Raw genomic sequence first — 27,279 nt, forward strand, 5'->3', positions numbered from 1 at the left:
ATTGCTTGCCATATTATAGAGACAAAAGTGGCAATACACCAGTTTGATTTGGTTTCTTCTTTATAACCAGTGCTACAAGGCCTTCTATGTACATAATTTCGTTACAGTAGGATGTGTGACCAGTATTTAAAGAATTTCTGACCACCATGAGGCTTCACCTTTATTTATTGTGACTATGAAGAAATAGTCAGTATTCATTTGTTCTTCTGTTCTAATAGATTTACCCAAATTTTATTTGCATTTAACTAAAGGTTCAAGGTTCAATGTTGCCTTAGTTAGTCATGTTTACACAAGAAAACATGAAATTTGCCTTCTCAGTTGCATCTAATAACAAGACAGAAAGAAATGAAACAAAAGAAATAGAGACAGGACAAGTTAAGGTAAGGCAGTTTGATATTTACACAGAAATTGTTACAGGATACACATCAAACCATACTCATTTTCTCCGATATTCCTTACTAAAAAAGCATATGGCACTGGGAAGAAAGGAATTTCTGGAGCGATTTGTGTGGGTATTCAAAGCGACTATCCTTCCTGATATACTGAAGTTAAGTTCTACATGTAATGGATGTCTGTTGTTAGTTGAGGTGATTTCCAGTTTTTTTAGCATTGTCCTCTGGCACACACTTGTCAGATCAGATTATCTACAGCATGGGTGTCGAACTCCAGTCCTGGAGGGCTGCAGTGGCTGCAGGTTTTCATTCTAACCATCTTCTTAATTAGTGACCAGTTTTTGATGCTAATTAACTTTAGCCTTAGCTTTAATTAGCTTGACTCAGGCCCCTTAGTTGTTTTTTCCTTAATTAGCAGCCGGACAGTAATGAGACATAAAACAAGCCGGACATGACCAGCTCACCTGTACACATCAAACAAAATCTGAAAATAAAGATGAAGGTCTCCGTAAGGTTGATCCCTCAGGTTACCAAAACATTTTAGGAGTTCTTAGAAATAAACAGAATATCAACAGTTTTGGAAATGTCTGCTGTGGCAAAAAGAGAGCAGCAACAAGCCATGGATTTGAATAACGGGTTTAATTAACAGCAAGAATCAGCTTCTAATTAAGGAACTAGTTGGAGTTTGAAGCCCCAATTTAGATGCTCATCTGTTGGCTCGTTTCGTGTCTCATTTCTGTTTGGCTGTTATTTAATGAAGAAAAGAATCAACTCAGAAGACTTAATCCTTAAAAACAGGGCTATTAAAATACAGGGGAAAGGAGTTAATTAGCAGTGAAAAGTGGACACTGATTAGGAAAAGGGTTAGAAAGAAAACCTGCACCCACTGCGGCCCTCCAGGCCTGGAGTTTGACACCTGTGATCTGCAACACTCCCAATAACTTTAGTTGCATGATTAGTTATCGGCTGGGGCGATGGAGAAATAGCCAGTCTTCATTTGTTCTTCTGTTCAAATAGATTTACCCAAATTTCAATTGCATTTAACTCCTAAAAAGTAGGTTAGATATCCTGTAGTTTTATGTCTGGAGCTGTTGCCGTTTGTTAGATCAGCTGTTTGATGCAAGAAGTTATCTGAGGACACAACTGCAATGCCTTGTAGGTCACATTGTCATTGGCCACAATGCCCACTGTGCTGTTATATGGCTCAGAGCAGATGTCATCAGTTGGAACAAGAGTCAGAAGTGGGGGCCGCAGCTGCTGATATCTGTGCCGGCTGCAAGACCACTGTGGAAAGCTGAGCAGACAATGAAAGAAGACACGCTGGGCTCAGAAGAAGAGGCAGAGGGTTTTATTCTGGTTTCAACATTTGATTTTTTTTGACTCACAGTCAAGCACTGGTTTTATGGATTATTTATTTATAGGAAAAAGCACTGCACTTTGGGCACTTTATTGTATTGCTTGTAATAAAAGTATTGAAGCACCTTTCACTTACCTCTTGCTGACTCTGTGTGCCCTCATTTGCTTGGCACATCTTCGACTTTATTTAAGCTGCCAAAGGAAATGGAGCCAACTCGGATCATCACATTCACTGACACCTTTTTGTATTTCAGAAAAGTTTCAAAAGTAAACATACTTGCTTGTGAGTAAATTTGTAAAAAACCACACTTAAACAAAGCTGCAATAGTTCCGATCAAGAAAGTATTACGACTCAGAATGTTGGATATTTGTTTTTTATTTTGTTGTTCGGCTTTGGGAAAAAGATAATCATGTTAGAGGTACAGACTAAGTGTTTGCTTAGCGTTGTGATTCCATTTCTTCTACTAAAATGAAAAAATGATTTTAGGTCATTACTTAATATTTATTCTGTCAGACCACAACATCTTTTTGGCGATTGTCATTTTTGAATGTATTTCTTTAGATGCAGTTAAGAGAATACACTGCAGCCATTCATTTTGAAACTCACTTCATGGTAATGTGGCACCAGTACTTATCCCAGCAGTATTGGGTGTAATGTGGGTACCAAGCTAGGATGGCTTGCCATGGGCACTTATGTACAATATAATGGGCTAATTTAGAGTTACCAGTTTACCTATCACACATATCTTTGGGGGAAAAGGACCACAATATTTTTAAATGAAGAGCAAGTCCTGAGCTTTATTGTCATCTGGAGGACGAGAGCTGGAAGATGGTGGCTAAAGAATGAAAGTCAGGAGCTGTACTGCTTGGCTGACTGCAGCTGAAGTGGACCACCATGGTCAATTCAACATAATACACAAAAAAGAACACCCTGAAGATAGCAGTGAGTGTTAGCATCCTTTTCATTTGGATGTCAGCACTTTCTTGTATTGGCAGATTTAAGTGTGATAATTTCTTGGCTAAGAAGCCAAACCTGCCTTATGATTTTTCACATTATGTTCAAAGGGAGGACACCCGAGGGTCACATTTCCATTCCCTGTCTTTGGTGATAGAATAGACAAAAGGATTTTCAGAAGGACACCAGGAAGTGACAGATTTTCTTCCTATGTTCCTCACTTCCTCTCTTCTCCTGAAGTACATCATCAGATGAGCGGATAACTGGCAGCCGTGGCAGTCCCACATTGGTTATTCTCATTTCTAGCCATCAGGATATAGCCATCTTGTCCCCAGGAGAGCCCCCAGCTTTAAGAAATTGAAAACAAAAAGAATGTCATGAAGGGAACTTTCTGAAGAACATTTCCTAAAGCAATTTTATTTGTACAACTGTAATTACTTCTACAAGGGCTTTGCACTTAAAAAAATCATTCTGCCTGCTAGAATAGATTATATTTCTCTGGCTATTCTTCCTTGGGATTCTGCATGGAGTAATAACAACAATGATAATACATAATAATAATGTCTGTTTCTGTGATATGTATCAGCATGTATCAGTAGGGCACCAATAGTTGAGGTTGAGGTTGAGGTTAGGAGCATGTACTTCTACAGCACTTTGCCGCACCCACCACATGACAAACCACCTCAGGATCCCAGATTAGGACCCGAGTGCAGCCTTGCAATGGGTGACACCTCAGTACCACACTAGTTCAGATAGAATGGAACAGTGTGAGGTTTTCTTTATGGTGGCTGGAGTACCAGTCCTGCTATCAACCCCAGGTTTTCCCTGTAGGTTGGAGGGCCTAGTTGTAAGGCTGGATGCAGGTTAACGTCATACCAAGGACAGAGCAATTGTAGGTTAAGGCCTCCCTACAATCCAGTATAATAGCAATGAAGCCAAACAAATTTGAGAAAAGTATGAAGTTGTGATGCCAGGGGAGCCACATATTTAACAAAAAATAAGTGTGTTGATGGGATTGGAGACAGTGGCACTGACCAGAAAGTAGGAGATAGAGCTGGAGAAGGCAGAGTTAAAGATGTTAAGATTTGTATTGGGTGTAACGAGGATGGCCAGGATTACAAATGAGTACATTAGAGGGTCGGTTCAGGCTGGTTGGTTAGGAGACAAAGTCAGAGAGGCGAGATTGCATTAGTTTGTACATGTGCAGAGGAGAGAAGCTGGGTATATTGGGAAAAGGATGTTAAAGATAAAGCTACAAGGCAAGAGGAAATGAGGAAGGCCTAAGAAAAGATTTATGGATGTGATGAGAAAGGACATGTAGGTGATCAGTGTTACAGAGCAAGAAGCAGAGGACAGGAAGATATGGAAAAAGATGACCCACTGTGGCAACCCCTAACTGGAGCAGCCCAAAAAAGAAGAAGAAGAAGAAGTGTGTTGATTAAAAAAAAATCCAAATTTAAGTTGTCATGAGTACAGAGTACAGTGACATTCATTGTGGCCTGACTAACCAACATGTCATGAGTTTTCAGCTCCATGACCATCAAATTATTATTAGGACTTTATTGGGACCAGAGAGGAGCTACACAATATGGCCAAGGGTGTGTGGACACTTGACCATCACACCTATATGAGACTGTTAGACATCCTATCCCAACACTTTCAGCATTAATATGGAGTTGCCCCTTCCCATACTCCTTCTCTATAACAGCCTCCACTTTACTGTGAAGACTTTCCACAAGATTTAGGAGTATGCCCAGTCAGCCCAAAGAGTATTAGGTACTGATGTTGGAAGATAAGACCTGGCTCACAAATGGTGTTCCAATTCATCCTAAAGGTGTCAGTAGTGTTGAGATCAGGGCTTTGTGCAGGCCACTAGAGTTCCTCCTTGTCTTTATGGACCTAACCTTGTACACAAGGCCGCAGTCATGCTGGAAAAGAAAAAGTACTTCACCCAACTAATGCCACCAAGTTGGAAGCAGGCGAATGACGAAAATGTTTTTGTATGATGTAGCATTCACAGTACCCTAGCCTGGAACCAAGAGGCCTAGCCTAAACCCTGACAAACAGCCCCAGACCTTTATCCCTCTGCTAACAAACATTATAGTAGGCACTATGCAGTGCAGAAGATGGTGTTCTCCTGGCATCCACCATACTCAGATTTATCCATCAGACTGCCAGATAGTGAAGTGTGACTCATCACTCCAGAGAACACATGTCCACTACCCCAGAGTCCAATGGTGGTGTGCTTTACACCACTTCAGCCGACACCTAGCATTGTGCATAGTTTTCTTAGACTTGCGTGCAGCTGCTCGGCCATGGAAACGCATTCCATGAAGCTTCCCAGTTCTTGAGCTGATGTTACTTCCTGAGATAGTTTGGATCTCTGTTGTGAGTGACAGGTGACTTTTACAAGCTATGAGCTTCAGGACATGGCTGCTCCACTCTGTGAGTTGTGGCTGAGCTTGTTTTGCTCTTTGACACTTCCACTTCACAATAATGGCACTAACTGTTGACCAGGTCAGATCTAGCAGAGCATCTTATTAAAGTGTTGCATTTAAAGTCACTGTGCTCTTCACTACAACCTGTTTTACTGCCAGTGTGTGCCAATGAAGAATATATGCCTACAGTATATGCTGCTCTTATGTATTTGTTAACAATGAAACACAGGAACTCAGTAATTTGGAGAGTTGCCCACATACTTTTGGTTTGCACATAATCAGCCATTAAAATCACAATCTGCACACCTGGAGAAGGAGATGCATGATGGAGAGTGAGAAGGTGCACAGAGATAAGTGTTACACATTGTCATGCATATGTTCCTGGCTGTGTCGAGGTAACTACTAGCACCCAGCAATGAGAGAGGGCGCTGTCACTATCTTGACACCTCGTGCCCGCCTTCACCCCTGAGATGGTGCTGCTCCGTCTGGCCTGGACACTATAAAAACCAAACGGCAAATAGACAAGCTCCTTTTAACACAACATATTTTCTGCTTTCTTAACCTGGCTGACCTGGCAGTGATTTAGCAATTGCTTGTGAGTGCGAAAGTGCTAAATGTATTTTGTTGTTTATTTTTCTGTGGCTTAAATGCCAACAATTAAAAGTGGTAGCCCAGCTGGTGCCCCAAACTATTTTTACTGGCTCTCTTACGATCTGTCCACCAGCTACAGTATTCAGCAGCTGTACTCATAATATTCTCATCATGGTCACCGAATGTACTCCTTAAACGAAAATACTGAGTTTTTTCTTTTTTTAAAATTTGTGGAGTGCAAATCCAGCTGGATTCCTGAGCATGTAGTATCATTACTCATGTGTGAAGTAGATAGATAGATAGATAGATAGATAGATAGATAGATAGATATGAAAGGCACTATATGATAGATAGATAGATGGATAGATAGATAGATAGATAGATAGATAGATAGATAGATAGATAGATAGATAGATAGATAGATAGATAGATAGATAGATAGCCACAATTAACTGTGACATCTATAGCCACAGTTTGCACCTCTAAGAGATCCAAAGACAATGAGATTTGAATGAACAAAGTCGGAAGTGTAATCTAGATTTATTTATGTACAGTTTTAACCACCTGTGAATTTTGGATACTGATTTCTCCACTTCTACAAAAAATTATTTAACAGCCTGTTGTTTAAAAGGATAGTAACACTGTATTATAAGTCATTTTGAGGGCCAACTATGCCTGTTTTAAAAAAAAAAAAAAGGACTGTGGTGTTGTAGTAAGAAGTGGGATACTTCAGATTAACCAAAAGATAGAACATTATTTGTCCCCAGGGGGACAATAAATTGGGGAGCAGCATGCGAAAGAAAATTTAACTGCTTGCAAGCTACTAAGGGTAAAAAGCTGTTTTATTATAAGGGCAGGTTATTCATACGGCCATCTGTTATAAGACAGGTTGCATGAGGCTGACCTAGGACAACTTCCTTCTTTAGTAACATATCTGTTAGACACAGAGAAGATTATCTTTCCTGCTTTGGGCCCCTCTTGGCACATACACAAAAAAGAAACCGATTTGTGTAATATAAGATGAAATGCTTAGATGCTGTTTCATAAGTAATGGGGAGGGAGAAAAATGAATATTAAAAGCAGATTGAAACAGGGGAACATTGCTCTTCTGCCTTGCAACATGGAATCCATGTACTCATCTGTGACTGAATAAAGACTTATTGATTGAACTACTCCTGTCTTCCTCAGGGGTTACTTCCAGAGGCATAAAATGTGTGGTGAAGTCTGCTTACTTATGAATACAATAAAACCTCTATTATCCTTCACTCGATTAACTGTCAGTCTCTGTCATCCAGGCCCAAAATAAAAAAACAAACCATCACGCACACCAGCGCTTACCAATTACTGTACTACTACTGGCGTGCGGTGTTCGGTGCAGTGTACTGCGAGCTGTGTTCATTGGATCACCTCTCCCTTGTGGTAGCACATAGTGTTCTTCCCCAGCACCACATGTCATGCCACATTCTGAAATCTGAGTATCAGTTACATACCTTCAGTTTTAATAGTATTTCTTGGCTTTTCATTTTTGTTATAAGTAATCTACTATACATTGTAATGGCCGATAAACGTATGCGTGTGGTGTTGTAACTGTCACAAAAAAAATGTCGAAAGTGTTTCAAGTACTGCTTCACTTTATGGAGTAGGAAGAATAACAGTGACCAATATAAAGTGTGTGCGGTGGGTTGGCACCCTGCCCAGGATTGGTTCCTGCCTTGTGCCCTGTGTTGGCTGGGATTGGCTCCAGCAGACCCCCGTGACCCTGTGTTCGGATTCAGTGGGTTGGAAAATGGATGGATGGATAAATATAAAGTGTGATGTTAGCAAAATTGAAAAACATGTTGATTGATGTTAATGTTCTTTTGTATTGTATTTTTCTTTTTAAATTCTGTCATATTTTGTTGCAGGCAGCTTGTGATGCACTGTGCGGGAGCAGAAAAGGTGGAATGAAATCTGTAAGTGATGGGACTGGCTGAAGGGCATTCGGCTCTGCAAGGGGAGGATACACCTTTTAGGAGATGAGTGACAGGAGAAGTTAGAAGGAAAAGGAAGGTGCAGTGGAAGGAAGTTTTGAGCAGGGAGTCAGGAGACATGAAGCAGAAGTGTTCATGGTACAGAGAAAAAAGGAACATAACTGGCAGGACATAAGTTAACTGGTAGGGAAAGCTTTCTTTTATTGTTTTGGAGGAGTGCTCTGTAACCCAGATAAGACAGGGCACCGTTTGTTACGGAATGAAGAGTCTAAGCAAAACATGGAAAACTCTAGTATCTCTGAGTTGTATTAGTTTATTAGGGTGGTCATTACAATATTATATGAGTTAATTAATTTTCTTAATACTATATTATATTTTGTTAATATGTTTTTCATTTGTAAATAAATATGACTCTTTGTTAAACTAATCTACTGTATATCATTTTGAAGTAGCTGTTCTGTTATCCATCTTTCCTCTTATCCGTCACTATCTCAGTCCTGACACCTAATGGATAATTGAGATTTTATTTTATGTGAAAGTTCTGTGCTGACTGCTACAGTTCTGTAATGTCATTCTAGCCTCACAAAGCATCATGGGGCTCTGGAATAAAAAAGTTCTTCAGAATCTGCTCCATAATAAATTTATAGGAAATATTTGGCGAAGGTCACTGACTAGTACAGCGTATGAGGTGCAAAAAACTGTTTAACGAGTTTTGCCAGTCAACACTATTTATAAACATAAAGAAGTTGTAAATGAGTTACAAAAAAGGGGGTTATCAATATGCAGGGAAGGGTGACAATGGCGAGAACACAAGGTAGTAATAAAGTAACACCAAGTAGCACCAGACTAGCAAACTTAAAGAACTGAATGATCACCTCTCTTTAGTCAGACTTCTTATTTCATTAATGAAGAAATTAGATTAAAAAAGAAAAGCTTACTTCTTTACTAGGGCTGCTTCATAAGTTACAATTTCAAGTAAGCTGCTTACTTAGCAAAAATCATTTAACTCTTATAAAATATCCAAGATGAAACTTGGAAGAGCATGAAGTAATGAATGAACGATGACACAGAACAGAATAATCTGCAGCCTCATTGGGTCTGTCTGCTAAAGTTTGTCTGGTGTGGTGGATTCCTCCCTTTCTCATAACCAAAGCATATTTACTTATCACACCCTATTTGCCTTTTGCTGTCCACACCCTCGGTTGTCATCCTCCCTGCTAGTGAGTGTGCCAAGAGCAGCCATTGATTAATAGGTATAGTGTACACCTCTAATGTCTCAAGCTCACAGTGTCATCTAGTGGCTCTTGGGAGAACTACAAGTCTTATTCCTGAACAACCTTTACAATTATCATGTGCTTAAGGTATATCCTGGGATGCCCAGACTCTACAGTATTTTGAGAAGGTGGCCTCTTAAATCCTTAAGGGATTGTCTCTGCTGCCAGCTGACCACTCAGATGGGTTGTTCTGTCACTCGATCAGTTCTCCAGTGTCACTTTCTCACTATAGTGCTTTTGGAGGAATTCACCCTACCCTACACTACATGTACAGGGAAATCACCTGCAGCCACATCTGCCACAGTGTGATTTCAAGATGATTCCTATCAGTAATATCCCCATGCCCTGTGCCATCCTAGTGGCACCTTTGACTTTTGGTGCCTAAAAACTAATGGGTAAACCTTTTACATGTCCATTTCAAGACATGTCAAGTGGTTTATTGTTGTACCATCCATACACCATATTGCAGCATCCAGTGTTATGAAATAATGTTTCCCAGGGCCGTGTTGCAACATATATACATAAACACAGGAAAAGTAACGAATTGCTGCTATATTAAAAAAATATATAAATAAATTAATAACGAATGAGTGAATAAATTAATTAATAGATCATTAATTGAAATGAATAATAAAAATAAAGAAAGAAATAATAACAATTATTAATAAAAAAAACTACAGTAGTAGCAAATGTAACAAATGTACTTATAGACAAGGGGTAGAAGCTGTTTCAGAATCTGGCAAAACTGGTTCAGATGCTATAGAACCTTCTTTCAGATGAAAGTAGAAAAAGAGACAATTTGGGTGGGAACAGTCCTCCACAATGCTGTAGTCTTTGCAGATACAAAGCTTAATCAAGATGTGAGTAATGGAGGGTCAGAGAGGTCCCAATGACCTGGGGTCCCAAGGTGGCTACATGCTTGTTTATTTATTATTAATATACACAACTACATGACACCGGAATGAAAATGTTAATAGTGTTTTTGTTCCCACAACTCCATAAATGTTAATTTTGACTATTGCTTTTTATATAGTTTATATTCTTGATGTATCTTATTAAAGGTCACCATTTTTTTTTAATTAGAATTAGTTTAATTTCATATAAGGGGATTTTATTTTTGAGCTGGAGCTTATTAGGTCTAATAGGTTCTTGTTACACCAAAGTGTTAAAATCTATAAATGGCAACAAATATTATTTTTATCTGTATATTTATTTTTAGAATCTCTTCAATCCATTTTTTCATTGGGTAACCAATGCAGTTTTCATGTGAAATGATACCATAATTCATCCCGGGCTGCACCTTTTGCTCTGTGGTAACTGCAGGTGGTCCACAGGAAACCCATGATGTCTCAATTACAAAAGAAGCTCAGAAGCAGCTCCTTATGGCATGAACTAAAGGTAGAATTTCACTGGCCATTCATGCAGGAATTATCTGTAAACACTGCAAGTGGAGGGCATCCTGGTGACGTTAGTTGAGCGCTTGCTCTCACAAAGCCTCCAGCCATACTGCGCAGCAAGGCTACTAGGCTCAACAAGTCCAAAGTGAAATCCTGCTGACTACGCCAAGTGTGAATCACACTGCAATCCTTCCCAGGTCACACATTTTGCACTGTGGTAACTGTTGGTGAACAGAACACCTTCCCACCATGACTTTAAGAGGCTTTTATCAGCCAAGAAAGGTTCCTGAACCAATGACATCGATTTTTCATTGTTTGGCACCATCGAGCACACCTTTTGTTAATTCAATTAATCAGGGACAACCTGGTTGGTGCCCCAGTGTTTAACCATGTGCCCCTGCAGTTCCTTCCATCAGCTACATCATTAAAGCTTTACCCCTTTTGTCATAGTGTGATGAACACAAGTTAAACTGTTCATTGTTATATATTCTTAATTTGAGCATTGCAAATGGGAAAGGAAATAGTTTCATACCTGTTCTTGACCAACCAGTAATCCTGGTTGTTTTTCGTCCCATAGCCAACAGCGAGCACTCCGTGGTCCAGGTTTTCACTGCTGCACTGTGGTTCATTGTATATGCCTAGAGCAAGAATTAAAAAGAAACATTACCTCATGTTGTTTCTGTTTTTTGTTTTCATCTCTTTTTATGTTGAAACCAACCGGAATGTACTATTGCTCCCCAGAGTCATGCAATGCCAATAGTGGATAGATAATTTCTCAGCTTTAAAGGCTGATATCAAAATTCCATAAGTGATCGGTTCAATCAGCAGTAAATGAAAATGTAATCCACTTTGATTAAGCTTCATGTACTTTACATTAAATATTTACTTCAAACACAAACCTTCTTCCATTTTTACATCCATGTTACTTAACGCAAATAACATAATTGTAGGATCTTAGTAGCTCAGTCATATCCACAAACCCAAGTCACTCTTCTACTGTGAATGCCATCTGAAATGCTACTTAATCATTGTTTTGTAGATTTTTTTCCCTGAATCGCGGACCATATAACTAATATGGTGTGTGAGGGTCCAGGCCAATGTGTCTGAGATGGCGGTCTCCCCAACAGACCATCCTCATCTGCCACACTACTCATTTTAAGCACAGCTCCAATTTATGTCAGCTACAAAAGTTCTCAAATACATTAAAAAGGAAGATGTGGAGGAGGCAGTGAAGGACTTTGTCAGGGAGAACCATCTGAAACTGAACACTAGTAAGACAAAGGATGCAGTAGTGAACTTACAGTATACCAGGGAAACCCTTGAGGTTAGTCACCATGCTGGGAGAAGAAGAAGAAGTGATGAAAGTATCAGGGTCTATCTGAACACTAGTGTGAACTAGAGGGACAATACACGCACGATGTGCTGAAAGGGTGGGACTGGCTCTAGCTCTTCTTTCTACACTCTATTCTTTTTTGCTTTAGACTATATAATGCCTCCTCCTGCTACATTTGACTTTATTTTAGCCACTTGTAATAGACACAAGTGCACAGGGACAACATTTCTTTACTTTACTATATTTTTAATAGGATATTGTGTTTATCCATCTGTCTACCGATTTCATAAGACATGGATGCTATCCAGTGACCTAAGACGAAGACTGAACTCCTTCAGTACTGTGTTTCTTCAGAGAATCCTTGGGTACCACTGGTTTGACTTTGTGTCGAATGAGCAGTTGCTCGTGGAGTCCCAAATGAGACACATTACCTGCATAGTGAAGGAGCGTCATTTACGGGATATCCAGTTCTCAGGATCCTCATTGTTGAGGACCTGAGTTGCTGGACCAGGCCAAGGGGATGCCAACGTAACACATGGCTGCGGTAGATAGAGGGTCATTTCCAGAGGGTAGGACTGGGCCGCGTGTCTGCCTAGGGGGGTTGCCAACCAGGATCTCGAGTTGTTTCGTCATCTGGTGTGTGCAGGAACTTGCTGTACCAGTGCATGCTGGCTAACCTGACCTGACCTGATTGTATTTAGAAGGCCTTTTATGTGTGATATATTTTACATTTTTTCTGTTTTTATTTTCTGTGTTGGTGCCAGAGCAAGTGAATTTCCCCTTCATGGATCAATAAAGCATATCTATCTATCTATCTATCTATCTATCTGTCCTTCCATCCATCCATCTATTTATCTATCTATCTAACAATTGCTAATATCCATTCACCATCAAAATCTTCATGTCCAGTTCAGAAACACATGGGCACCCTTTAAACAATTGTTGCACGATTACTCTAGTTGCTGTTTACACATGCTGGTTGTTGGAGAGGCTTTGTCATCAAAAATGGAGATTTTTCCTGTAATGTTGTGTGTCGGTCCTACACCTTTTGTGACCTGATAACCCTTTGCCAGCCAATAAGTCTGTTACTATGCTGATCAGCCACAACATTAAACCCACTGAGAGTTGAAGTGAATGACATTGATTATCTAATTACAATGACACCTGTCAAAGGGTGAGATATATTAGGCAGCAAGTGAACAGTCAGTTCTTGAAAGTGATTTGTTGGAAGCAGGAAAAATGGATCAGCATAAGAATCTGACTGTCTTTAAATAGGGCCACATTGTGATGGCTAGACGACTGGGTCAGAGAATCTCCAAAATGGCAGGTCTTGTTAGGTGTTGCTGGTATGCAGTGGTTAGTACCTACCAAAAGTGGTCCAAGGTAGGTCAATCAGTGAACCAATGACAAGGTCATGGATGCCCAAGTCTCACTCATGCATGTGGGGAGTGAAGGCTAGCCTATCTGGTCTCATTCCACATAAGAGATACTGTAGCACAAATAGCTGGAAAACGTAATGCTGACCATGAGTGAAATGTGTCAGAATACAAAGTGGATTGCAGCTTGCTGTGCGTGGGACTGTACAGTCATAGATTGGTCAGAGGGCACATGCTGACTCCGTCCACCACCGAAAGTGCTTACAATTGACATGTGAAGATCAGAACTGGACCATAGAGCGATGGAAGAAGGTGGCCTGATCTGATGAATCACATTTTTAATTTAGATCATGTGGATGGCTGGCTATGTGCATGGGGAAGAGATGTCAGAAGGATGTACTCTAATAAGTAGGCAAGCTGGCAGAGGCAAAGAGATTCTCTGGGCAATGTTCTTCTGGGAAACCTTGGGGTCCTGGCACTCATGTGGATGTTAGTTTGACATGTACCACCTACTTAAAGATTGTTGCAGACCCCATACAACCCTTTCTGTGGCAATGGTATTCCAGTATGGCACTGACCTTTTTTTGGCGTAATAATGTACGCCACAACAGTGCAAAATTGTTCAGGAATTGTTTCAGGAACATGACAAAGACTTTAAGGTGTTGACTTGGCCTCCATATTACCAAGATCCCAATCCAATTGGGCACATGTGGGATGGTAAAACAAGTCTGATCCATGGAGGCCCCACCACACAGCTTATAGGACTCATAGGATCTTGTAGAATTCATGCCTTGATGGGTCAAAGCTGTGTTGACGGCACAAGGGAGACTTACACAATAATAGGCTGGCGGTTTTAATGTTGAGGCTGATTGGTGTATGAACACAATATAAATTTATCAATCATTAAGGAGTATTATGGTGTGGTTTCAAATGTGTCCCCTTATCCAGTAGAACCCAGTCTTGGTTTGTGATCCATGTAATGTTTTACGTTTAGGTCTTTTATGCATTATTATTTTTAATGGAACTTCCACACAATCATCCCCACCACATCTTCTTCATTACCCCCTTAGACACAAATATCCTCATGCCTTTTTTCTTCAACCCCAAACTCTCCCACCACTAAAAATGTTATCAGTCTTGGTCTCACCTGACTCATATAGCTGGAAAGAGATGTGACCAGCATCAATGGCCACTGAGACGGGTCCAATGGTGGCTACAGCAGTTTGAAGAGCTTTCTCACTTCCATTTGGGATGACCACATATCCAGAGCAAGTGGCACCAATGGTATCAGGGTTATATCTGCATGCACCATCCTGAAAAATATAAAATGTAATTTTAGTTTCTATTCCACCCACATTCCCTCAAGCTGTGGTATGTTAGTTAATGTGAGAATAAGGCGTTGTACTTTAAAAGGAATCAAAACACATGAGAACACATGGAAGGCATGTAAACTTCAATTTCCACACGGGATGTACGCAGTGTAAGAGCTGAGGGCTAATCTCTGTGCCAACATGCTGTCCTTTTCCTGTGGCAAGGCAAACACAATACAACTTTTTTAAGAAGACAGGTCCATTTTCTGGAAGCGATCATTGTATATTGGTCTGGGCATTCACAGTGGATACTTTGGAGACTGCTTGTTCTAAAATGGTCTGTCTTTGCTGTGATGTAGTCCTCTGTGAGCTCTAGACTGTCATTTTAAGACATGAAAATAAATTTGGATTTTCCACATACAGGCAACAGGCTAAAAGTCAACTTTTCTTGATGTTTTGAGCACTGTTAAGTAACAATGTGAAATTAACTCAATAGTGACTTTTTGACCCCATCTTCAAACTTCAACATATATGAAAAGTAAAAAAAATACAAATGGAAATTATAGATACAGTTTCAATTTGCAAATACAAGTGACTTATACTCCTTACCTACGAGAAAAGCTTTAAAATGGAAGCTTCATCTCCATACAAACAGATGTAAGACAGAGGAAGTAACTTGGCTGCTTGAAGACCAGGGAGGAAGTGGGCACAAACTTCAACAGAAGAGAGGAGGATGAAGAAGAGAGAGAGAGAGAGCGACATTAAGAAAGAAAAAGGGCAAAAGAGATGAATCTCAGTCAAGCAAGAATGAGATCATGTCATACAAAGAAAGAAAGAAATCAACAGACAGGGAAAATTTACTAAGTCCATATCTTTCAAAAGATATTTTGGTAAACTGAAAAGATCATTTACAAAAATACCAATATGAACCTGGAGGATTTAGTGGCTCCTTTACCAAAGACATGGCTCCTCACAGGTTTACCAGGATATTGGAGATATTGTGGACAGCAGTCTGAGTTTAACATGTGCGTAGCAGACAATATATGTCTCAGTTCAAGGGAACTGCTATCTACAATCAAATTGACATCGAGCACGTTTTTAAGTAACCATTAAACTTGCTGCCAAGCGTGTGAGCATAAGGAGAGTCTCACAGGTCTGTCTGAACATAAAAACATGGGGGGTTTTGAATGTGACAGCCCATTAACAACTTCTGTTTCCTTTAGAAAGGAGGTGGACACCCTGCAGGATTAATGACATCACGTCTGCTCTCGTTAACCCCGCCCACTTCTGCTTTCGCCTCTATAAAGGCTCTGGCCAAGCAGGAAGTCATCATTTATTATGGGACCCACTTCAGAAGACGACTTGAGGAGCCGTGACCTACTAATCTGCAATCATATCAAAACTGTTTTTTTCTTTTCTTTCACTTTACAACCAGGATATTAAATGGAGTATGCCCTGGAAATCCAAATCTTTTTCTTGTGCCTTTCTTTGCATTTCACATTGTGCACCATCAAAAACGTTAGTCTTTGGCCTCTTCTGGTTTTTTTTGGTCCTCTTGATCTGCAAGTTTTTGATCCAACCACTTTCACAATCAGTGAATTATTTTACCTCTAATTAATCTAATTGATTAATTTTTTATTCAGGTCTTATTCTGCATTTAGAATAGAGCAGTAGTATGAAATTTATTTTTAGATTTAAGAAATTTTGAAATATTAATATTTTTTCCATAACTTTAAATTATTAACTTTCTTTTGTCATATTCCTGTGAACTCACCTTCGCTCTGGGGAATTTTCTCCCTGAACAATAAACCATTATTTTCTTTAGCACATTTTCATACAACAAAGTAGCTCAAAATGCTTTACAAGATGACAAAGAGAACTGCATCCTAATAAAGACAATTGACAATGAGCAGAGCAGACACCAGACTTCTCTGCACAGACACTGAATTGAGCTAATTCTTTACTTAGCCGCCCTTTGTCTTGTCCTATTCTGCATTTGGAAAAGTGCTCTATTGTGAGATATTTACATTTAGAGATGTTTTAATATTTTTTTTTTTCACAAACCTTTCAAACACCTCACTTTCTTTCACCTCTTTCTCTGTGTTTGTTCTCTTAACCGTATCCAGTTGTTGACAATTAGTGACGAGCAGTGCAGATACAAATGACACTGACTGCTAAGGGGAGCTGCCACATCAGTGTCCTGAGAGCTGAATAGAGGGGCCTGAACCCAAATTCTACTGTGCAAAAAAACCCACAAAACATTGGTGTATTTTATATATTTAAGTGTGCTGAGTCCATCTCAGAAACTGGAATTTCTCTAATACAAACAGTTTCAGCTGAGTTCAGATTCAGTGGAAAATGATATTTTGGAAAAAAAAAGTTCCTTTTTTAAAAATGTTTTATGGCATGAATATGTTAATGCTCAGAATGTCTTCATTATTCTTAATATTAGCTAAGGTGGAAACAACCCAAAATCAAGTGTTTGCTCTCAATCAGTAGTTCTGTTTCTCTAATTATTCCTTCAAAAACGCCAAGTTGCTTATATACTGCTCAAAAGAATTAAAGGAACACTTTTTAATCAGAGTATAGCATAAAGTCAATGAAACTTATGGGATATTAATCTGGTCAGTTAAGTAGCAGAGGGGGTTGTTAATCAGTTTCAGCTGCTGTGGTGTTAATGAAATTAACAACAGATACACTAGAGGGGCAACAATGAGATGACCCCCAAAACAGGAATGGTTTAACAGGTGGAGGCCACTGACATTTTTCCCTCCTCATCATTTCTGACTTTTTCTTCACTAGCAGGTAGTCCAACTTCTCCAGGATGGCACATCAATACGTGTCATTGCCAGAAGGTTTGCTGTGTCTCCCAGCACAGTCTCAAGGGCATGGAGGAGATTCTAGGAGACAAGCAGTTACTCTAGGAGAGCTGGAGAGGGCCATAGAAGGTCCATAACCCATCAGCAGGACCAGTATCTGCTCCTTTGGGCAAGGAGGAACAGGATGAGCACTGCCAGAGCCCTACAAAATGACCTCCAGCAGGCCACTGGTGTGAATGTCTCTGACCAAACAATCAGAAACAGACTTCATGAGGGTTGCTGGAGGGCCCAAATGTCTACTGCGCCCTGTGCTCACTGCACAGCACCGGGGAGCTCAATTGGCATTTGCCATAGAATACCAGAATTGGCAGGTCCACCACTGGCGTCCTGTGCTTTTCACAGATGAGAGCAGGTTCACCCTGAGTATATGTGAAAGACGTGAAAGGGTCAGGAGAAGCCGTGGGGAATATTATGCTGCCTGTAACATCGTTTAGCATGACTGGTTTGGTGGTGGGTCAGTGATGATCTTGGAGGCATATCCATGGAGCGACTCACAGACCTCTACAGGCTAGACAATGGCATCTTGACTGCCATTAGTTATCAGGATGAAATCTTTGGACCCATTGTCAGACCCTACGCTGGTGCAGTAGGTCCTGGTTTCCTCCTAATGCACGACAATGCCCGGCCTCATGTGGCAAGAGTATGCAGGCAGTACCTGGAGGATGAAGGAATTGAAACAATTGAATGGCCTTCACGATCCCCTGACTTAAACCCAATAGAACATCTGTGGGACATTATGTTTCGGTCCATTAGGTGCCGCCAGGTTGCTCCTCAGACTGTACAACAGCTCAGGGATGCCCTCATACAGATCTGGGAGGAAATGCCACAAGACACCATCCGTCGTCTCATTAGGAGCATGCCCCGACGTTGTCAAGCATGCATACAAGCTCGTGGGGGCCACACAAGATACTGAAAAGCATTTTGAGTAGCAGAAATTAAGTTTTTGAAAAAATGGACTAGCCTGCCACATCTTCATTTCACTCTGATTTTAGGGTGTCTACACAATTGAGCCCTCTGTAGGCAGAAAACTTTTATTTCCATTAAAAGACTTGGCATCCTTTTGTTCCTAAGACATTGCCCTGTCGTTATTTGTATAGATATCCAACTTCATATTGAGATCTGATGTATCTAATGTGTTTCTTTAAAGTGTTCCTTTAATTTTTGTGAGCAGTGTATTTAGAAGGTTAGAAAGATGACTTATGTCATCCAAAAGATAGAAAGTTGTTATTTTAGAGGTTTTTATAGAAATACAAAAGATTGGGTTGAATGTCTATTGTCTTTACAAGTTAACAGGTAAGCAAATGCTAAAAGGAAAAAAATTAAAGTCTGACCCAACATTCTTGGGAATCCAAAGACAGAAAACTACGAGAAGCTAGTTGAGGAGCTTCTGTCTTCCTACCTAGCACTTGTCTTTAAAAATCCATTTCCTGCACTCTCAACTGGAACATGGAAGTGGTCTCTGATGAACATGAGGAGTCCACAGGACATTACACCAGTGGAGAGACATCGAGGGAGTCTGAGTTAGCAGACATCTGTTGGCCATTCCACTGTGAAACACCTTCAGAGGGTTATCAGAAAGAAAAAATCTACCAAGTGACTACTTTTTGTGAGTAATAATTAAAAATAAAACAATAATATATAATAAGTATTTTTTCAAATCTAAATAATTGCAATTTTTTGAGTCTACATCAGTTTAAAAACATAATTTTCTCTAAAATTGTGGGTTTTATTTTAATCTTGAACCTTCCTCTCTTAAAAAGTGATAAAGCAATTCTGTGGTCAAATTTTGATTGTGCATCCTCAAATCTATATAAAACATGTAAAACTTGCCAACCCGTGGCGTACCATACGCTGCATAATCAGGCCGGTTTCTTAATGATTTTTAAGGACAGGGAGAAAATTAACATTTGAAAAATCGGTAATGTAACAAATCAGCAAGAAAAGCAACATTGTAACAATGCACGGAACGAACCAACACACAGTCGTCCGTGACTGAAAACTGGCGGACCGCCGTCGCTCATGTGCCCACCTCCAACTCGTCACTTGAGTCGCTGTCGTCTTTGCACAGTCTAGATGCACCTGTGACTCACGTGGACTTTCCGTGTTCCTGCAGGAGCATCTAAGAAGATGCATGTTTGTCGTGGATGCGAATTGCTGTATGTAGCGTGTAAAACAGTTTGCTATGGTGCACGCGATCGTGCGTCGTAACCGAAAACTCGGTTTTTAAAGACTGCTTACTTCATTGTGCTTTAACTTCAGTTGTAAAGGATTGTTATTGGATACCCCTCGCAAACCGTTTTACACGCTGCATATGGCGATTCACCTCCGGCGTGGCTCCTTCCTGCATGCGCCATAGGTGTCTTACTTGTCGGCGGCTTAGTGAATCCACGCCCCTTCCGGCGTACTTTCCATGAGTGTCTTGCCTTAGTGAATTATATATATAGATGTTTGATATTTTGCAGACCAGTGTTAGTAATAAAAGGCTTAAATCGGTAGTTCAGGTCCTGCGGACCCCCTTGATGGTGGGTATTCATCTCAACTAGCTTCTGCTTTTGACTGGACATTTCAAGCTGTTATTTCCCATGTTCTACCTTTTTTGTGTTCATTCAGAAATTACAAACTGGCTTTGTTACATTTTTATTGGAATGTAGCAGGTGCTTTTCTGTGCTAGACTGAGGTTTGTTTCTTCTTTCTTTTTAAGTTTTTATTCTTTTTATATATTTTTATGTCTTTTCTTACTAGTGTATTTTCCCCTGAAGTATCTGCTTCTTTTAGCATTCAGTGTCATTGACACCTGTGTCTGCATAGGTCATCCCTGTTATTATCTGGATATGATTAAGACAGCAACCTCCCCAGAAAAAGGCAAACTGAAAAGATTATTGTAAAAAAAAGTAGTTAACTCTTTAAATAATATTAAAAAATACAAAAATTTGAATTTCTTTTAGATGTAAGTATCATACAACTACAAGAGAGTCAAACCCAGTCCTAGAGGGCTGCAATGGCTGCATGCTTTTGTTTTAGCCACTTTCTCCTTCATTAACCAATCACTACTGCTAACAGCACCTACTATAGTGCTTTATTTCTATTTAACTTGCATTTCAATTGTTTCATTTGTTTTCTTTCTTCAATTTGATGACCAGGCTAACTTAGATCTCATCTGCACATGTGAATATTATACAATATCTGTCGCAATAAAATATAAGAAAACAAATAAGTGAAGATCTAAGAAATATTGATCTGGATAGTGATCTGAGAAAAAAAGAAAATCAATTTTGGAAATGACTGCTGAGGCAGAATGAGACCGCTAACAAACCATAGAATGAAATAACTGGCTTCATTAACAGCCAAACAGGCGGCAGGCTGGAGTGACAGCGGACTGTTTGGGACCCCTGGGTTAGCTGGTTATCAGTTGGCTTACTTTGCACCTTTAAAAATAATAATAATAAAGGAGTCACTTATTAAATTAAAGCAAAATTTATAAGTTAAATTAGCAGCAGTAACTGGTTACTAATTAAGATAGTCAATGGAATAAAACTAAGCAGCCACTGGCTGACGCCCCTGTACTAGTACGTGTTTCTGAATGCAAAATAAAAAGAACAAATTGAGCTAATTAAAACACATCAATTAAAAGCGTTTTGTGAAAATAATTGGAGTGAACTCCTGCAACCACAGTGGTAATTCAGGACTGAACTTGAGAGCTTCTGAAGCAAGAGACAGATAGACATGAAAACTATGACATAACAAGTAGAGAGCAGCTTAAGAACTGAACATTTATGACCACAAATGGGCCGTCCAGCCGAACCAGGATGCCAGTCTCTATTCACCTAACTCTTAAAAAAAAAAAAAGACTAATCAAAACGCGAAGATCCCATAAGTGCTACTACTTAGAGCTCTACTCAGTAACTTTTTCCATATTGCGTTTGTTTTCTTTCTAAAGCTTGTGTGAAATTCACCTTCAATGAGCTTCTATCTGTTCCTCCTTGTCCTTCTTCAGGAACTCCTTCAGTCTTTTCTTGTAGTTCATATCTCACAGTCCTGGAATGAGGCTGATCAAGTGCTTTCTCTGGCATGTTTTTTGTAATATGGACACCAGGCTTCCACACAAAATTCCAGGTAGAGTTTTCCAATCCTAATAATCTTTTCATTTAATACTATCCTAGTCTTTTATTCGCTTTTTTGTTTATGGACAGTGATGACTCCATTATGACTTCTAACTTCTCACATAGAGTTTTTTTTCTTTGAATTTCAGACTCGGGCGGCACGGTGGCGCAGTGGTAGCGCTGCTGTCTCGCAGTTAGGAGACTCCCTGCGTGGAGTTTGCATGTTCTCCCCGTGTCTGCGTGGGTTTCCTCCGGGCGCTCCGGTTTCCTCCCACAATCCAAAGGCATGCAGGTTAGGTGGATTGGCGATTCTAAATTGGCCCTGGTGTGTGGGTGTGTTTGTGTGTGTCCTGCGGTGGGTTGGCACCCTGCCCAGGATTGGTTCCTGCCCTGTGTTGGCTGGGATTGACTCCAGCAGACCCCCGTGACCCTGTATTCGGATTCAGCGGGTTAGGAAATGGATGGATGGATTTCAGACTCTACCTAGTGTAATTATCACTAATATTGTTACTAGTTGTGTTAAAACTTTCTAGTTGGGGCAAGAAAAAGAAAATATGACTCTGTTTCTCCAATTTTAGCTTCTTTACACTGGCTGTCTGTCAGTTTTTGAATAAAATTTAAAATCTTGTTTCTAGGTTTGAAATCTTTATATGGGCTTGCCCCTGCCTATTTATCTGAATTGTGTGTTTTACACCAGCCATCCAGAGTGCTTGATCTTCTGGTCAGTTGTTTCTTGTTGTCCCTCATACTAAGTGTAAAACTAAGGAGGACAGGGCCTTTGCAGCTGCTGCTTCTCGCTTGTGGAACTGTTTACCTCATTACATAAAGGAGTCGTCTACAACTGAACTGTTCAAAACGAGATTAAAGACTCATTTCTAGTCACTTTTATTCCGTGACCTTCAGTAATACTGATGGTCTCATCATTGTGATTACGTAACATTACTTCTATTTATTATTTATTTTATTTATGTTCATATATTTTATTTCTATTTATGATATTTATGTTATTTGTTTGTTTTCTTTTACTCTGTTATTGTAAAGCACTTTGGCCAGAGCATTCCTATGTTGTTTTAAATGTGCTATATAAATAAATTGACATTAAAAACATTATATTTATTAACATTGAACATCATAAACATATACTGTAGAAAAGCCATCATTAACCCGGCCTTGACTGATCCAGTATGGAGATTGTTATATTTGGCCACATATTAATTTGGCAAAATTTTACACTGGATGCCCTTCCTGATGTAACCCTCTCCGTTTATCTGGGATTGGGACCAACAGGTAGAAACACACTGGTTTGTGTCCCTCCTGTGGTTGGGTTCCTTATTCTAATAGGACAGGGGTTCTCAAGTAGGGTCTTGGAAGCCCACAGTGGCTGCTGGTTTTCATTCCAACCAGTTTCATAATTAAAAGCCAAGCCTAGCAAATAATGAAACTTGCTATTTAAATATATGGCTTGTTAGTGTGTAGGGTGTATTTTGTGTTTTCTGATAACTTTATCTATATATTTTGTGATCCTTCCCTTCTCTCTCATTTATTTCTAAACATTTTCTTAAAACGGATACCTTATGATGCATATACACAGGATTAAATGGAAGCACGTTAGCTGGATAGCAGATGGGTTCTTTGTCATTTGCACCTCATTATCAACTGAGGGCTGGTTAAGAAAACAAGCCACAATTAAAACCTAAAAGCATCAGTTTAAAAGTAAGATAGGCAGTTAAGGGTAAGTAAAGAGTTATCTAAAACTAAGCTCAAAAAATATTGATGTAATAGTAAACAAATTGTTCTAATTAACAATTTGATTGAAGCAAAAACTGTGCAGCCACTGCAGACCTTCAGAACCAGAGTTGAATATCCCTGCTATAGAAGCTGTTAGAAAATGTGATGACCAGCAGATGGCAGTGTTGACTCACTAGCTCTACGGCATCATGTTGTTGAACGGCCTTTAGGCTAAGGGGTCAACTTAGTCAAACAGCATCAGAATAAAGTTGAGTAGATAGATAGATAGATAGATAGATAGATAGATAGATAGATAGATAGATAGATAGATAGATAGATAGATAGATAGATAGATAGATAGATAGATAGATACGAGATATAGGAGATATAGGAGAAGAAACTGGGTGTTTACTTTGTCAATTAATCAATTAGCTGCCACGACCAATTATACAATATCTTTTGGATTCTTGTCCATCAAGTGGTCCCATGTGTCCCTGCACTCTGATCCCGTAGCCCACCTGACGAAGCGTCCAAGAAGTTCATACTGAACAACTGTTAGCTAATGCACACTTTATTCATTGCTGCCTTCAGTTACTTGTATTGTATTGTTTAATGATGTATGTTGCTTAAGAAGTAGTGTGTGTTCATTTTCAGACTGTTCTTTACCTCATTACATTTTATTCAATGATGTTTAATTTTCCTGAGATCAAGCATGGATTATTAGAATTCCACACTTCTTAATATTTTTCATCAAATCAGTCATACTCCATTATGGATAACAGATACAATGACTCGGTTTGTAACCAAACACAAGAGCTATGAGGCTGTTACATAGTTGCCCCCCTTATAGTATTAAGAATAGATTTATAACATGAACAACAACACCCCTATGAATAGAATGAAACACTCACCCTAGCCTCATATGGGTATGATTCTTCAGTGTCGACACCTCTGTTTTCTTCAATATACTGAAAGGCCTGGTTCATGAGACCACCTCCACATCCATAGTTGCCATATCCTTGTGAGCAATCTACTAACTGCTGTTCACTCAGAGATACCAGAGTTCCTGTCTTCCTAAACTGCTGACCTTCTAAAGCTCCAGTCTGCCAAAAACAAAAAAAGATCTGCATGAAGTAATTAGAAAAGGATAATTGTTGCATGATATATATATATATATATATATATATATATATATATATATATATATATATATATATATATATATGTATTCAAAATGGAATATTAAATAAGGGGGTAAGTAGAAAAGAAGTCAATCCGGATTTATGAAGAACGGGAAGGCTGAAGTGTGAAGAAATAGATTTGTTGTGGAAACTGATGTCAAAGATCTACCATGAAGAAGAAATGCGAGATCAGGAAGGTCTAAGAGAAGGTTTGTGGATGTGGTGAGAGAGGACATGCAGGTGATGGGTGTTAAAGAACAAGATGCAGAGGACAGAAAGACCTGGACCAAGATGATCCGCTGTGGCGACCACTAACAAGAGCAGCCGAAAGAAGAAGTGGTGAAATAGTGTGATTGTACCTAAGGAGAAGGGAGACAGTCAGGATTAAGGAAGTTATAGGAATAAAAGCTGATGCCACATTCAATGAGAATATGGGAAAGAATGAGGCTGAAAAGAGAGATAACGGTAACAGAAAAACAGCTTGGATTTATACCAGTAAAAGTTACAATAGATGTGATTTTGCCTTGAGACAGATTATGGAAATATATGGAGAGAAACAGTAAGAACTACACATGATATTCCTAGATTTTGAGAAGTCATAGGCTAGAGTCATGTGGCAGGAAATGTGGAGAATTATGAGAGAGAAGTGATCACTGGAGAAGTATGTAAGGAGGGTTAAGATTATGCATGAGGGCACTTGCACAAAAGTGAGAATTGGTTTAGGAATTACAAGTACTGTAGGTTTGCAGTTAAGGCTGGATTACATCAAGGATCATCATTAAGCCCATATCTTGTTACTGTCGTTACTGCATCAAGTTATTGTTAAGGAAAAAATGGACCAGGCCCCATGCGATTTGCGGATAACATTGTTCAATGTGGCACTACTAAGAATACTTTGGAAAGGAAACTTGAGTAGTGGAGAAGAACTATGGAAGATAGAAGCCTCATGATTAGTAGGAAAAAGACAGAATATCTAAAATTTAAAGAACAAGAAGAAGGTTGGAAAGGGTAACTTCAAGGGAGGAATACTTAAAGGGCTAAAAGACCCAAATATCTTAGATCATCAATAACAACAGATGAAGAGCTAGAAATAAACCATATAATGCCAACAAGTTGGAAAAACTGGAAAAAGGTACTGGTAGTGTTATGTGACCAAAGAATCAGTGCAAGAGTTAAGGGTAAAGTGTTAACAAAAACCTGGGGTCACACCAGTATTGTTGAACAGATCAGAAACCTCAGCAGTTAAAAAGGTGCATAAAGGAAAAATGAATGATTCAGAAATGAGGATGTGGAGATGGAGGTGTGGAATAACAGAGCTTGATAAGATTAGTAATGAGAGAATCAAAGGTGCAGGTAAAGTTATGTAACTCTCTAAGAAAATACAGTAAAAAAGTTAAAGTAATAGTCATGAGAAAAGAAGTAAATAATGTGGTGAGAAGAACTATGAGTAGGGAGGTGTTGTCACAGAGAAGAAGAGAATAACCAAAGAGAAAGTATATGGGCTATGTGAAGAGGAAATCTAAGGAAGAAAGGGATTTCAGACAAGGAAGTTTACAACAGAACAGAATGGAGGAGGCTGGTCAAACATAGTGACTCCACATGAAAGTGGAAAATCTGTAGAAAAAGAAAACTGCAAACACCCAAGTTCATGTGAGGCATAGCAAAGGAAATTCTGGAGTGAAGTTATTAGGCAGTTACTTAATATCGAATGAGAGATGAGTAGCAAAGCTTGAGCTGTTAAGAGGTATTATTCACCATGAGGTTAAATAAATATTCCTGACAACAAACAGCTTGAATAGGTTTGTACTGCTCTTGCTTAAATAAAGTCACAATTACTTGACAAGGATAGGGATTTACTGCGGTGGGCAGGCCCCCTGCCTGGGGTTTGTTTTCTGCCTTGCACCCTGTGTTGGCTGGGATTGGCTCCAGCAGACCCCCTTGACACTTTGTTAGGATATAGCGGGTTGGATAATGGATGGATGGATGCGAAGGAGGATAGAATGGATATGAATGAAGGGCCTCTTGATATTAAGGACTGCTAAAAGGGCTTCTGAAGAACACCCTTTATCTCAAAACCTGAACTGTTGCTCATTTTTACAACGTTACATGACCATTATGTTTACATCTGCAGAGTACAGAGTATGAGCTTATGGTGTCCTGGACTATCTTTAGGCAGACCACAGTTTGTGAAAACTCAAGGACTGCGTTTCTGATGCAGATGTGAGCAACAGAGGGGCACCACAATGAGCAGTCCTGTCTTCCTTTCTGTTCACTCTGTATATCTTTGACTATAAAAATAATAGCAGGTCATGTCTTTTGCAGAAGGTTTCAGATGGCTCTGCACTTATGAGGTGTATTGAGAAGGGGTGTGAGTCAGAATATAGCAATTAGGTGGAGAACTTTGTTTCTTGGTGCAGAAAGGATTGTCTGCAATTAAACCAAAGAACTGATGATTGACTTTAACTGCACCAAAGAGCCTCTATGTTCGGTCACTATTCAGGGAGTGGATGTGGAAGTGGTCCACTCATACAAGCACTTGGGGGGTCCACATCAAGGACCGGTTGGATTGGTCTCAAAACACAGTGAGATTATATGAGAAAGGGCAGAGCAGGCTGTTTTTCTCTAAGGAAACTGCATTCCTTTAATGTGGGTAATGACATCCTTCACATCTTCTACAACTCTGTGATGGTCTGTGCGATTTTCTACCATGTGGTGTGCTGTGCTTGTAACATCACTTCAAGAGTGGCTAATTAAAAGGGCAAGCTCAGTTATGGGATGCACTCTGGACCCCCTGAATGTAGTAGCAAAGGAGAGTATTAAAACAGAACTGAGTGCCAACTGAGTGAACAGTGCTGCAAATCCTCTCTGTGACACACCAACACTGAGGACTTTCAGGAAACGAATCATTTATCAGATGTGTGTCACAAAATGCTACTAGGGCTCCTTTATACCAACATTATGTCTGCATAATGCCTCACTGGAACTGTGACAGCCAAGTC

General features: G+C 39.6%; 1 protein-coding gene across 1 annotated transcript in view; it reads right to left on the bottom strand.

The window, feature by feature from the left end:
* Positions 1-2,106: 2,106 nt before the first annotated feature.
* The window catches only part of LOC120517746 (procathepsin L-like), a 30,388-nt gene continuing 5,215 nt past the window's right edge, over positions 2,107-27,279 (bottom strand). The window contains exons 4-7 of the mRNA XM_039740209.1: positions 24,011-24,202; positions 14,230-14,395; positions 10,906-11,011; positions 2,107-3,050 (exon numbers count right to left, since the gene is read on the bottom strand). Coding sequence (XP_039596143.1) covers positions 2,951-3,050; positions 10,906-11,011; positions 14,230-14,395; positions 24,011-24,202 — 564 coding nt within the window. The 3' untranslated portion in view covers positions 2,107-2,950. The remainder of the gene's footprint in view (positions 3,051-10,905; positions 11,012-14,229; positions 14,396-24,010; positions 24,203-27,279) is intronic.

The sequence above is a fragment of the Polypterus senegalus genome, chromosome 17, assembly GCF_016835505.1.
Source record: "Polypterus senegalus isolate Bchr_013 chromosome 17, ASM1683550v1, whole genome shotgun sequence".
In the NCBI taxonomy this organism is placed as follows: Eukaryota; Metazoa; Chordata; class Cladistia; order Polypteriformes; family Polypteridae; genus Polypterus; species Polypterus senegalus.